Source organism: Saccopteryx bilineata, chromosome 6, assembly GCF_036850765.1.
Source record: "Saccopteryx bilineata isolate mSacBil1 chromosome 6, mSacBil1_pri_phased_curated, whole genome shotgun sequence".
Classification (NCBI taxonomy): Eukaryota; Metazoa; Chordata; class Mammalia; order Chiroptera; family Emballonuridae; genus Saccopteryx; species Saccopteryx bilineata.
In genome coordinates this window covers 138,281,127-138,295,411 of record NC_089495.1, presented here as the reverse complement: position 1 = coordinate 138,295,411, position 14,285 = coordinate 138,281,127, and the positions used below count along the sequence as shown (strand labels likewise).

Here is a 14,285-nt window from a genome sequence, read left to right as displayed (position 1 = left end):
CAGGTAATAGCAAATGTTGGAGAGGCTGTGGAGAAAAAGGAACCCTCATCCACTGTTGGTGGGAATGTAAAGTAGTACAACCATTATGGAAGAAAGTATGGTGGTTCCTCAAAAAACTGAAAATAGAACTACCTTATGACCCAGCAATCCCTCTACTGGGTATATACCCCCAAAACTCAGAAACATTGATAAGTAAAGACACATGCAGCCCCATGTTTATTGCAGCATTGTTCACAGTGGCCAGGACATGGAAACAACCAAAAAGCCCGTCAATAGATGACTGGATAAAGAAGATGTGGCACATATACACTATGGAATACTACTCAGCCATAAGAAATGATGACATCGGAACATTTACAGCAAAATGGTGGGATCTTGATAACATGATACGAAGCGAAATAAGTAAATCAGAAAAAACCAGGAACTGCATTATTCCATACGTAGGTGGGACATAAAAGTGAAACTGAGAGACATTGATAAGGGTGTGGTGGTTACGGGGGGGGGGGGAGGGGGGAATGGGAGAGGGAAAGGGGGAGGGGGAGGGGCACAGAGAGAACAAGATAGAGGGTGACGGAGGACAATCTGACTTTGGGTGATGGGTATGCAACATGATTGAATGACAAGATACCCTGGACTTGTTATCTTTGAATATATGTATCCTGATTTATTGATGTCACCCCATTAAAAAAATAAAATTATTTATAAAAAAAAAAAAGAAAAAGAAAAGGACAACTATGTCCCCAAGAGTCCTCAAAAAATATTTTTTTGTTGTTGAAGACAAGTATCTGGAACGAGTCCTGGTCCCAATAATGAAGCCCTTAGTGTATCTTGCAGTCCTCGTCAGCGTTTTTGCAGTTTGTCTGCTAGTGAATTCATGCGGGCAGTAAATTGGAGGCACATAATTAATTTGAAAAGTGTGTATTTCCATCACATTTTTTTAGCTTCTCTCTGTTTCAGTTTATGCTCATAGATGTTTTTCTGCTCTTGCGTGGCCCTGTGGTTATAGTAGCACTATGGGCCTACGTGTGGGGGGTGTGTGTGTGTGTGTGTGTGTACCCTGCCATGGAACCTACTTGTTATTTATAGTAGTTCATGAAAGAATTTGTTCAAAAATTTAGGTGGCTTATCTGTGTTGGAGATGCTTGTTCTGTAATGATTAGGTTTAAAAATAATTTAAGTTATAGGTTTAGATCCTTATTAATATTTTAAAATTGTATACAATGATTTTTTTTGTGTGTGTGTGGCAAAGACAGAGTCAGAGAGAGGGACAGATAGGGACAGACAGACAGGAAAGGAGATGAGAAACATCAACTCTTCGTTGCGGCTCCTTAGTTGCTCATTGACTGATTTCCCATATGTGCCTTGACTGGGGGGCTACAGCAGACCCAGTGACCCCTTGTTCGAGCCAGTGACCTTGGGCTCAAGCTGGAGAGCTTTGCTCAAACCAGATGAGCCTGCACTCAAGCTGGCGACCTTGAGGTCTCGAACCTGGGTCCTCCGTGTCCAAGTGCGACGCTCTATCCACTGCGCCACCGCCTGATCAGGCTGTGTACAATGATTTGAAAATTTTCCGTAAATTATTCATGCTGTCAGAGGGGAAGGAAATTGGAAATGTGTGTATGTGAGTGCTAGTATGCGTAACCTGGAATAGTTTGGGTTGATTTTAAAACCAGAGAGTCTGATCATGTTTTGCCTGAGTTTTATGCAGTGAATGGATAAATTAGTTCTCTCATTTAATGGTGGCTTTCTACATTAGAACATTAGCAAATACTGTGTCATCTCAGCCAGGATGGTTTGTCGGTAGATTACTACAAATTCAGGATTGTCTAGATTTGTGTAAGGGAGCTTATTGGAATTTAAGCCTTTGCTTTTTCAGAATAAATAGATGCGGGTGTATGGGCTTTTCAGTAAATCCTAATATTTAGTGGGGGGGTTTTGGGGTTTTTTTTGGTATTTTTAAATATTTTTTTGTTTTGTTGAAAAGACACAGCATATAGCTGATGCTAGAGAAGTTAGTTTTGGGAAAAATAACTGATGTTCGGTCAGGACTGTTCTGAAACCCAGATTTCTTGTTGCTTTTCATCACCGTACCTTGATTTACGGAAAGAGCCGTGACACAACCATCAACGGGCACTGTTGTGTCGCCAGGGGACCAGAGTGCCGTGCACTGGGTGTGACCTCCGGCATTCGGGCGGCTGCCTGCCAGCCCCTCTCGGGCCTATGGTCCAGGCCTCTCTCTCCGGGGTGGCCATGGGGTTCTAAGCTTTGGAGGTTGGATTATTTTTTTATCTGGGAATGTTCCTTGTTTTCACTTAAAGCACTTTTAAGCCTCAGTTGTTTTAGCTTGATATTTGTGAGTGGGTATCCATCCCTCTTCTAACAGTGCTCTCCCTTTTTGTAGGTATGCCTTACATTTTCTTGTACAAAGTGGAATTTCCTACTGTATCATGATCATAATAGGAGTGGAGACCATGCACAAGTAAGTGTTGGCTTTGTTCACATGTAAATATGTGTTTCATTCTAATGCAGTGAGATCAAAATAGAACTTCATTACATTAAAAATTATCCAAAACTATGAAAGGTTTTTCAAGAACTGTCATAAATGCCAAAATGAAGTCATTAGTGTGTGCCACTCTTCTGTTGACCTAAAGCAGGGCTCCCGGACCTCAGCCTGGTGGTGACACTTGTAGGCTGGGTAATCCAGGTTATACAAGTGTCCTGTGCTCTGGGAGGTGCCACAGTAGCCCTGCCCCTTCCTGCTATGTGCCAGGGGCACCCGCCCCCAAGCTGTACCAGCCATGAACGTCTTCATATATTTTCAGCTGGCCCTTGGTCGGGAGAGACTGCCTGCAGTTGAGAACCACTGGCTTACTCTAGGGGTGCAGCCATGGAGAGGAGTGAGGTGAATAGACCAGGGCGGGTTAGAAGGTAAATGTGGAAGGAATTCAGGATTGGTGGGAAGTGTAGGTAGGAGGAAAGATGTCAAGGGTGACTCTGGGCTCCTGGCTTGAACAGTTGGGAGGGACGCAAACCCTATTCCCTGAGGAAGGAACCCCAGAGGTGCATAGGGATAAGCATTTCAAGTGCATATATATTCAGAATCTAAAACAGCGCTCAGCCTATAGTGCACATTCAGTGAATCCTTGCTGAATAAATGCCCGCTGACTTCAGAGTGTCTGTGAGGCAGTTGGAGGCTGGTGGCTGGGCGTAGAGGTCTGGGTGAGGGATGTCAATTTGGGGGTAGAGGCCTGTGAGACTGACTTCTTGAGCACTCCGGGGCAGAGTGTACCAGAGGATCCTCCTGTCTGTAATGGCATATATGTTATTTTTCTGAGTTCTGAAACACATGTGGCTTCCAGAATTTCACACAAGGAATTACGGACCCATAGCCAGGTGACTGGACCTTTGGTGTTTGACCCACAGGGCTCCCCTCTGTTCTGTCTGCTGTCTTCTCTCAGTTTCCATTGTTGCCAGATGTCCTGGCCAGAGGGGACCAGCACTTCCAAGTTCTTGGTGTTTGAATTTGTGTATGAGAAGGAAAACATTTTGATGGTATTTCAGGCATAACAGGTATTAAACTGTTATGACCCTATTTTTTAAGCCTTACAGAGATGACAGGTTCAAAGTATAACTATATTTAATACCTGATAAAAAAATGTTGTGTGCTTTTAATCTGGATAACAGAAGGAAAGTTTAGATGATTAAGAAGAAAGGATTTACATATTACTGCATAAGCAAAAAAAAAAAAAAATACAATGCTTTTAAACTGGCAGGTTAGTAAGTTCCTGTCTAGTAAAAGGAAGTTGTTTTTTGAAAGGCAGAGGCGGTCTGTGAGGTGAACTCACAGTTCTTTAGACCCGCACTGCCTGATCTGGTGGCCATTCACCACATGTGTCTCTGTGGTTTTACAGTAATTAAGACTTGTTTCATCACACCAGCCACATTTCAAGTGCTACGTAGTCACAGGTGGCTGCTGGCCACTGTATGGGGCAGTGTGGACAGAGGACATGGCCTTCATCACTGAGGAGCATGAAGCTTTAGAGACACACGCTGTGTGATGTCGTGGTGCTGCTCTTAGTGTAAGCATGCCGGCGGAAGGTGTTGCTCACACCCATGCTGGTGATGTGAGAACAGAGTTTCGGTGTTGGGACCTGACACTGTGGTGAGCGTATTGGGGTCAGCGACGGTTTAACATATTAGTTGCTACTGCTGGCAATAAAGAGGAGGTGGGCAATGAACTTGAAAAGATTAGTCTTTCTTAGTTCCCTTCAGTTTCATCTTATACCTGTAAGTGTATAAAATGGAATTGACTTTATTTTTTTCCCTTTTATCCACCTATGCTTTTCTTTTTCATTTAGGCCTTCAAAACATTGGTTTAAAATGTTTTTAATAGCTCAGACCTTGAGAATTTCTCTTAAATACACTAGTTGGGACTTAGCGCATTCCTTTGTGTTGTTTGGAGGTATTATGTGTAATATGGTTCTGTGTGTTTCTTTTAGTCTACTGTTACATAGTATATGCAATGTATTTCCTTGAACAGCAGGGTTTTAAGCCTTTTAAATGCAGGACTGGGATTAAGGAGTACTGATCAGTTTAAAAATGCATGACTCTGCTTTATGTACTTTATAAGATGTTCATGGTGTGGTTGTTATAAGATGTTCATGGTGTGGTTGTTGCACTCTCTGTAACAAATCCATGTGTAAATTAAAATACTGTAATAAAAGCTTTATTTTTGTAGCTTGACTTACTTAACACTCTTATATGCTGTCTTATTCTGATCCCCATCTAGATAATTTACCTTTAAAATTTAACCTATTCTACAATTCAGTGCTCTTTCTAGTTTATATTTTCATAGAAGCTTTGAAATTTTTGAGGAAAAAATTGAAACCCTTAGGTGATGGAGACAAGAAGAGTATGTGGGGATAGCATGTTCTCTATGGTAGGGGATTAATTCTCCTTAGTTAAGGTAGGGAGTATATTCCAGACAGCATCCTGAGAGGTGGGATGAGGAAGTGTAGGTGAGCCTCCTTCTCTTGGTTTTGAGATCATGCTGCTTTAAAGCTGTCTCCAGAGTTTATACCTTCTCTCTCCCCCTCTCTCTCTCCCTCTTTCTCTCTCTCTCTCTCTGTGTGTTTTAAGATCACCTGTGGGAAAAGGGTTAGTGACTTACTTGTCTTTCTTACTGTAACTGACTTCCTGGTTCCCCAGAGCTCACCAGGTTTGGGCAGCAGCTGCTGGAGCCTATTTCTGGGGACTGTGCATTGTGTGAGGAAGAAGACCCTCTTGCCAGGACTCTGTTTATGTAGCTCAGCCCAGAGACCCAGAGCTTGCGAGCCTCAGCGTAAGTCCTGAGGTTAGCCTCAGCCCCAGCCTCCTTGTCCGGGGCCTCCTTCCTGGCCGTCTGTCCCCAGGCACTTTGCCTTGGGTTGTGAGACATCCCGTCTCACTGTCCTGTCTGTTTCTTTTGGCCTGGATGCTGGGTTGCCATGCGCCTCACGCAGAAGGCCGAGTAAGTGCACTGTGTCCGAGTGTGAGAGCCACAGGCAGGACTCCGGCTGACCTTCCTGGAGGACACAGGCACGAGGCTGACACAGGGGGGCAGAGGGCCTTCCTGGCGCTGCAGAGCAAGGTGGGGGCAGGGAGGCCGGAAGGGGCATCAGGGGCGGACTGTTGGCGTCATCCACGGCCCCATAGGGTGTGACTGTGTGTGGGGCACGTGCTGAGGAGAGGGCATCCTCACGTGCACAGGAACTCTCTGAGAGGAACGTCTGCGGCTGGGGTGTGTTGTGTGTGTGGCAGTTGCCCTGTCCTGACAGGTGACAAAGTGATTGTGTGCTGAGAGATGCAGGCCAGGCTGAGTTTCTGCCGTTTTAGTCTGGTGTTTCTCCAGCACAGACACACACGCCCCCCCCTATAGAAAATGCAGGAAAATAATTCCGTATGTACCCTAATGTGTGCCGCCACCACCAACATTCAGGTGAGGTGTCACCCTGGGTGCAGTCTGTGTGCACGGGATTCCCTCCCAGACTTCAGCCGAGTGGCCGTGGTCACAGTGCACATGTCACCACCTGAAATTATCTTGTTCACTTCATGGTCAGTCTCTACCCCTAGAATATATGTGTCACTGACACCTGGACGCTGTCTGCCTTAGGTCCTGAGCTGCATCTACCAAGGGGCCCAGTGGCGGGCCCGGCACGTGACCGCTTCTCAGTGAACATCTATAGCAAGAACCAGTTAGGGCCACAGCCGTGTTTCTTCACCCCGGCCCACCTTTTGCCTGGTTCTCCAGGGACACACTCTCTGTGCGTGTTTCCTCATCCGGAGAATGTTCCGTCTCCTTCCTCCACGGACTTTGCCCACTCTGTTTCCTCCCCCTCCCCCGCCCCTGCCCACCCTTTAGATCTCACTGTGACATGATATCCTTCGAGTGTCTTGTCGGGGTGCCTTAGCCTGGGACAGAAGATTTGTTCTGTGCATTCGTGGAATGGTACTCGCCTACTTCAGAGCATTTATCTCCATTTTTAATTGTAAGTGTATTAGGAGTTATGTGAGTATCATACTCTGCCTTCCTAGACTGCAGTGCGGTAGCAGCTGTATTTTCCTGCCTGTTCTTGTTTGTGAATGTGGCACAGTGTCTATGGGACGGTGTGACTCAGTGTCTAGTGAATGAACTGATGAGTGATAATGTGACTTCTGCAAGACCACTGCCCTTTACCAAGGAGCCCCCAAGGCCTCCCGTGTCCTCCTGTAGGACCCCCTCCCGTGTCCTATAGGACCCTCGGCCCCCTCTCAGGGCTGCCCCATGGGAGTTTATTTACAGCCACCATAATAAACCCGTGTTCCTCCTCTATGCGGGACAGGGTTCTGGCTCTGGTTCTTGGAGCCGGGCATCTGCTGGGCTTCGCTTCAATCTCCGTTTCCAGGGGGCGCTGGTTGGGGTGGGGAGGGACGCAGGAGGGATGGGATGGGGGTGGATGCAGAGCAAGGGCCTTTCCCACCTGGGATACAGAAGGGGAGAGGGTAGAAAAGGGCTTCAGTCACACCCGCCTGGCTTAAGAAGGCAGCTGCCCTGGCGAGGTTCCAGCGTGGCACTCGAGTGCGCTGGCGCGACTTTGTGGGGGGCATGGGAACCTCAGCACCCATCCTGTTAGTTTTTTGTTTTCAACTTTTTTATGGGAAAACTTGCTTTGAGTTCCAAAAAGTCACAGACTTTTGGAACACAGCGCAAGGAAACTCTGTTATTTAACTATAAACAGCAAAAATGTGGGGTGGTTAAAATAGGAAGGGTAGAAAAAAAGTCTGCTAATCTTGAGAAGTGATACTAAAGTTTCTTCATTATGATCTGGCAAGGAATAACGTTCAGAAAAACTGCTGGCCTGAAGACGTGAAGGGCACACATATATATACATACGTGTGTGTAGTGTGTGTATATGTGTATATACACATATAGTATATAATGTACATGGTGAAACTCATGTACCCAATGGGCTGCCACACTGCGTACGGGATTATATAGCAAGAGCTGTGGGAAAGTGATCTTAAACCTACCACCCCACGGCTCAGCTATCCACCGGTTTGAGCCAACATTTATTGTGTTCCACGGTGTTTCTGGAAACTCAGAGATAGTGGACATGTTGGTTCACTTGGGGACCAGAAATGCACCGTTCACTTGGGGACACGAGGGCTGTCAGTCACGTAACAAATACTTGTCATGCTGATGCTGGGATTCAGTGATGGATAAGAAGGTGTGCTGTCCCCACCAGACCCTTCCTGTCAGCCTTCCAGTCGCCCTGTGACTCTCACTGCAGGGACAGCTGAACAGTGGCAGGCAAAGGGAGCAGGCAGGAGGGACACGCTGGCCTGGGCCAGAAGGAGGCCCAGCTGTCCATGTGTCAGCCGTTTACTGTGTGTTCCGTAGAAGCAGAACAGATGTTTGGTGGTAAGTAGAATGATGCTAATGTATATTTATTTAAATTGGGAAATACTACGAAATATTCCCCTCCGACTCCTCCTGTATTGATGATAAGATCGAGAAGCCAGCTAGGACATAGGGAGAGGTTGGGCTCCGACTCTGCCGTGCATGGGGTCGCCTCGGCGATGGGTTGCATGGGCTCTGGATTGGAGTTAGACTGCATGGCTTTGGATTCGGGCTCTGCCACATTTTTGTTAGCTTTGGGACCTCGGCCAAGTCCCTTTCCCTTCCTGGATTGGAATTTAGATGAAACCAATGACTCAGCTTCCTCCAGGGGGTGTGCAGGTAAGTGCCCCGCATGGGGGGTTGGCCACCAAGAAGAGGTGCTCTAGTTCCAGGGTGCTGTACTTTCAGCAGCCGTTCTTAGTGACACTATTTCTCATGATGTCACAGCAGGGCTTGTTGTGTTCACCCCTGTGCATGGTGACGCATGTTTTCTTTTCTGAAGAATATGAACTCTCCATCAGGGGTGTCTCAATCATTTTTTAACCCAACTGTTGCGTGAATAGACGATAAAGGCTCAGTCAGTGAGGTCCGTTGTGTTAGGTTTGTTGAGTAGTTGTGGGCTCTTGCTTTTGAGTCTTTTAAACATGTATCTGATTTTGGTTTGGTTGGGAATTTTCAAACAGATTATATTCGTTTGTGCTGTACGTTGGTTGGTGGGTTGACTTGTAGCCTCGTTCAAATTTTCTGTCTCCTTTCCTACTCAGTTTTCTTCCTCCTAGGCTCACGGTAGAGCGGTGCCCCTGGAGACGGGCTGCTATTAGGGCTGGATGAGGCACGTTAAGCTGACGTGGCCTTTGTGTCAACTCACCATGACCCTGCAGAGCAGATAGTGTGGGTCTGTTTTCACCTGTTATTTGCCACAGACTCATGCAGTGTGGATTCTTAGATAAAAATGTTGGTAGGAGCCGCCTGAGCTTAACTAGGAAGGAGGGAAGGATGATTTTGGAACCACCATCTGGCAGACAGAAGCCTCAGGTCACTTGAATATTTTCCTCATGAAAAATATTAGAGGCTCAGTGGGAACTTTGTGGGGAAATACTAACTGTACTGAGGACCATCCCATGAGCCCATGAGAGGGAATACAATCTGGCAGGAGGGAAACCAGGCTCTTAGGTGGTTTCTTTAATGTTCTTTGTGGACCACATTTGAAAGCCTTGCAGTGGTTTACAATAAAGGTAGCTTCCCATTTGGTATTGCTGTGCAGAAGTTGAATTTCAGTAGGAAAACCACAAAAGATTCTAAAATCGATATTTTACGTGATCCTCACATTAGCCAGTGTTTCAGCAGTCACTGTGCACCTGTGACTGTGCCCAGTGCACACAGTGACAGAGGCGCTTCTTCCTGGCGTGGACCTTGCAGGTGGGCGTGGAAGACCTGTTTCACAGAGAGAGGTGTGTAAGTGGTAGATGGGAGATTGGAACAGGGTGTGTCTGGTTGCACCCGGGCCCACGCCTTTTACTTCCACACTGTGTTACTTCTGAGTGTTGAGCCTTATGATTATGAGAATGTGTCATTAAAAAGAAACACCCTCCACTGATGGAGAGGTAAAGGAGCCGACAAAGGCAGGGATTCGTGTGTAAGTTCTCTTCCTTCGAGCAAAGGGACAGATACCTTTCTCCAAAGGGTGCCGTGGCCTTTGGCATGTTGTGCTTAGGACTCAAGGTTTTTAAATATTCTCAGTTCCTATAGGAAGGAACACCTGTTAGTTACTTGGTGATTGGTAACAGGATGTCCAGGTCCTGTTGGATCCCTGAGAAATCTATAGGATATAGCACCCCTCCATAAAGTTCTGCACTTGGGAAAGGGTGTGGTTTGGGATCCTCTGTGCTATTAAGCCAGTAGAGTGGTATTTGAATTCTAAATTTTATTTCCAGTTCTAAACGGGATCTCTGTTATGAGGTTTCAGTCATCCTTGAGCAAATAAGGGAGCTTTCCCTTCTTGGATTAAGGTTTTTATAGAAGTGGGGGTTGCTTTAATGTAGGGGTGCCAAAAAGACTAGCATCCGTCCTCCCCTCAGTAGATAAAGGTGTCACACTGGGTGTTGCTATTGTATATGAAAGTATCAGAGTGGAAAGAAATTTGCACAGATGAGTCACATAATGGGGTTCTGCCAGGTCAGGTCTGTCTAAAATCTCAGACTGATGGCTAATACTCCAAATTAATCAGTCGAGAAACAAGAGAGTTTGAAGAGATCCAATTAGGTGGTGTATACTTCTTGTTTTAAAAATAACGATCATATATTATTTTATAATAACCAGATAACTGGAATAATTAGAAGCAAGAATACTTCTAAAAAGAAATAAAGACATTTCTGTACTGTCTGATCTTCAGGGCGATGAAGGAGTGTATGTTGTTAGATAGCTTATTTACCAAGATTCTTTTAAAGGTTTTATTTGTTTTAAGTTGGAGAAGCAAAAAAAGATTTTCATCTGCTTACCAGATAGCATGAACATCCTAGTTTCCTTTCCTTTCTTTTCTTTCTTTTTTTTTTTTTTTTTTTTGTGTGTGTGTGTGACAGAGATCGAGTCAAAGAGAGGGACAGATAGGGACAGACAGGAAGAGAGATGAGATGAGAAGCATCAATTTTTCATTGCGGCTTCTTAATTGTTCATTGACTGCTTTCTCATATGTGCCTTGACCAGGGGGCTATAGCAGAGCGAGTGACCCTTGCTCAAGCCAGCGACCTTGGGCTCAAGCTGGTGAGCCTTGCTCAAACCAGATGAACCTGCACTCAAGCTGGTGACCTCAGGGTCTCGAACCTGGGTCCTCTGTGTCCCAGTCTGATGCTCTGTTCACTGCACTACTGCCTGGTCGGGCCTAGTTTATTTTCTTAAAGAATAACAAGAACCACTGAGACATGGTATTGGGGCTGGCTTTTTCTTAGTCTTTATTAAAATACAGTGTTGGGATGTTTTTAAAAGGTTTTAACCTTTAAATAAATAATGTGAATAATAGTAATTTTAATATTTAAAATCTCTCCCTTTATTTGAGATTTCTCCTGGCTTTTGTGTTATGCCTGAGTTGATATTAATCAAAATGCATAATAAATATTTACTTTTCTGTTTTAATGTCAATTGACTGAGAACAGAATTTTAAAATACTTTTAGATAAATTAATTTGTGTAGGAAAGAAGAACATTGACCTCTTCGCTGCTAGCTGATTAAAGAGCTCTTGTTTAGAGCAGTTATGGGAAGACATAGGGTGACAGAAGAATTATCTGACAATCAGAAACACTGCCCCACGTTTCGGTGAGAGGAGACCCCAGCCGGCAAGCCTATGCATCTCTTCAGTAGTGCAGACTGAGTTTTCACTTCAGCTGAATGCCCAGGAAGGAGATGGGGTTGCAGTTTTTTCCCCCCCCATGGAAATTCACCTTGGGCTATGCGTGTGTGCGCCTCAGCAGGACCTGCCTTCAGAGGACGGTAGCAGACAGTGTCTGGTGGGCTGGGCACTGTCTGCCTTTCATGTTTTATTTTATTTTATTTTTAAATTTTATTTATTCATTTTTAGAAAGGAGAGAGAGAGGGAGAGAGAGAAACAGAGAGAGAGGAGGGGGGAGGAGCTGGAAGCATCAACTCCCATATGTGCCTTGACCAGGCAAGCCCAGGGTTTCGAACCGGCAACCTCAGCATTTCCAGGTTGACGCTTTATCCACTGCACCACCACAGGTCAGGCCGATGCCTTTCATGTTTTAAAAAAACCTTGCAGAGAACTCATGCATTGTTGGAACATTGTTTCCTTTCAAAACTTGAGTGATCAGAGAACTATTGTAGACTAATATGCAAAGCTCTTTTTCTCAGGAGCTTTAGAATGTCTTAAAGAATTGAAAACAAAGTCCAACAAGGGAGAGAGATATAAACTAAGAAACAAGTAAGGTGAACTCCCTAAAGAACAACAGACAACATTAATTATTAATACACTATGGTTAGTAGCTACTTGACCCTTAAGAGCTAACATTTTTTAAAAGACAGATTTTGTGTCGGATACATGTCAATGTGAATGTGCGTTTCTGACTCTTGTGGCCGCTCCTTGCTGGCGTCCTCTTGTCTCCGCCTCTCAGCTGAGGGGCAGGACTCAAGTGAGAGCCGCCCCCTGTCCCCACATCGGGTCCTCAGCAGGCTCAGTGTGAAGCCACACTCTCAGCGAAAGCCCCAGGCAGCAATCTCCCTGGCCTCATTGTCACATGCCACTTCCATGGGAAATGTTCGCTGTCCTTCCCGTTTCATTTTGAGGTTGTTTTCCTTCCTTGTTCATTGGTGTGGATGCAAGTCATATAGTGCACACTGAACTGGGAAGCTAAGTCTCTTCATTCTAATTCTCTGGTTAGTTTTTTAATTTGTGTGGGCTTCGTTTGATGCCCACTGCTACATGTAAGAGCCATTAAGTATATCAGTGAGTTGCACTATTTCCCTACCCTCAATGTCCCTAGCAGAAGCTACATGTGTTAGTAGAAGTATTTCCTACAGTACTGAGTCTTACTGAGTGAAGGTTTACATCCGTGATTCTGTTGGCTTACACACCTCCTCCCTCCCCCACCAGATGGACAAAAACAAAACGAGGAAGGTGCCTGCCTGGTTGGACGTCTGGTTTCATTTCCGTGTCGCTGGCATGCCAGGGCAAGTTCTCCTGCCTCCCCATGACATCTTTCCCAGCCTTGGGGCTTCAGTGGTTGCTCTGTTCTTTTTCCCCCAAATGGCTGTCATCCACTATCTTCTAGATAGTGGTTTTCAACTGCCGGTTCATGGACCAGTGCTGGACCGCCAGAAATTTCATGCAGGTCCGCGAAAGGGTTAACCACCCGGATGTGGTATGAAGATTATAGACCTGATTGGTTGAAAACCACTATTCTGAATCAATAGTTTGCAAGTATGGTCCACAGACCCTGGCAACCCCTGATATCCTTCTAGGAGGTAGTAGGTCAGAACTGTTTTCCTAATAATACTTAGACATGACCGTCCTTGTCACTACATTGTCTCATGGGTAGACATGACTTTCCAGGGGCTACGCGGTGTGTACTGTGGCAGGAGAAACAGAATTCCGCTGTTTTCTGTTCATTCGGACGGTAAAGAGATTTGCAGTAGTGGAAGACGGTGCTGTTCTTCTCATTAATCTTTTTTTTTGAAAATATATTTCATTAAAATGTTTATATTGGCATATTATCACTATTCTTGAGTTAACAGATTCTTTATAAGTTCTCAGTTTATTAATGATGGTTGTTTTGGTGGGTTATGCTTCTTTGGTTTCCTTAATTTTTCTTTAAAATTTTTATTTATGATTTTAATTTGTGTTTACATAGATTCAAGTGTCTCACCAAATATAACTCCCCCCACCCTCTCATTCCACCTCGCCCCCCATGTCCCCTCCCCCCAATGGTTTCCTTCATTTTTAAGAGGGTAAAGGATCTAAAGACCTCCCAGCCTATCATCGAAGTCGCCCATGCTCGTCCTCAGGTTCTGTTGTGCCTGTGCCCGTCCTGTCCGCCCGTCTGGTGCCAGTCTGCTTCTGAATCCTGAAGCTGCTGGAGCTGGTGAGACCACAGCATCTGGACCGGAGCTCTCCCCATCCCTTGCTCCCTTTGTCCCCGCTCCCGCTGGGCCGTCACGACGGGCCATGTGCCTGGCGGTGCGGTGGTCTGACAGAGACGAGCTGAGCTCCTGGCAGCGGTGCTGCAGGTGATGCCGGTCCCAACCATACCGTCTCAGGCCCCCGGCCAGTGACTTCCTGACCTCGCCTTTCTGTAGCCTGTCATCTCTGCCATTCGTGGTAGCACTTGGCAGCCCGTCCTTCTGTCATTCCATACGCCAGCAGGCAAATGGCCAGTCTTGGAAGGACACAGAGCTTTGTTGTGCTCAGACAGCTGAGTGTTTGGGAGACCCCCACACGGCGGGGGCGACGGCAGATTCCTGACTGCTCACTTCCCTTAACACTCAGTTCTTCTGAACATCGTTTTAATTGGTGCCTTCAGTTCTCTCCGCCATTTTGCTTAAGACGAGGCTGAATCTTAGCCCCCTTTCAATTCATTCACTCCATCCTTTCTGGGAGATAAAGAGTCAGAGGAAGGCATTGAGAAGTAGCGGGAAGGAAGGAGGAGGAGGAGGGATAGTGACTCCAAGGAGGAGATGTGAGCTGATGTATGCCGGGCAGATGGGGTTGCTGGCTGCCCTTCTCGTGCTGTTCCCCTCCCCACCGGCCGCATGTCTGGCACCAGCCCGCCTTGGGTGCAGGTCCCGTCTTCCTCGCTCACACTTCCTTCTGACATCGTTCTCCATCTGAGCAGCCGGGCTGGCCGCTGAGAACCCTCCCTTC

General features: G+C 46.0%; 1 protein-coding gene across 6 annotated transcripts in view; it reads left to right on the top strand.

Moving 5' to 3' along the window:
- MBOAT2 (membrane bound O-acyltransferase domain containing 2) overlaps positions 1 to 14,285 on the top strand; it is a 96,518-nt gene that overhangs the window by 47,268 nt on the left and 34,965 nt on the right. For 3 of the 6 annotated variants that reach the window (XM_066235358.1, XM_066235357.1, XM_066235366.1), the window contains one exon: positions 2,402 to 2,479. In XM_066235358.1, the coding sequence (XP_066091455.1) occupies positions 2,402 to 2,479 (78 nt within the window). Of the gene's footprint in view, positions 1 to 2,401; positions 2,480 to 6,453; positions 6,528 to 8,187; positions 8,258 to 14,285 lie in introns of those variants that run through there. The other 3 variants (XM_066235364.1, XM_066235359.1, XM_066235363.1) reach the window with 3 other exon arrangements.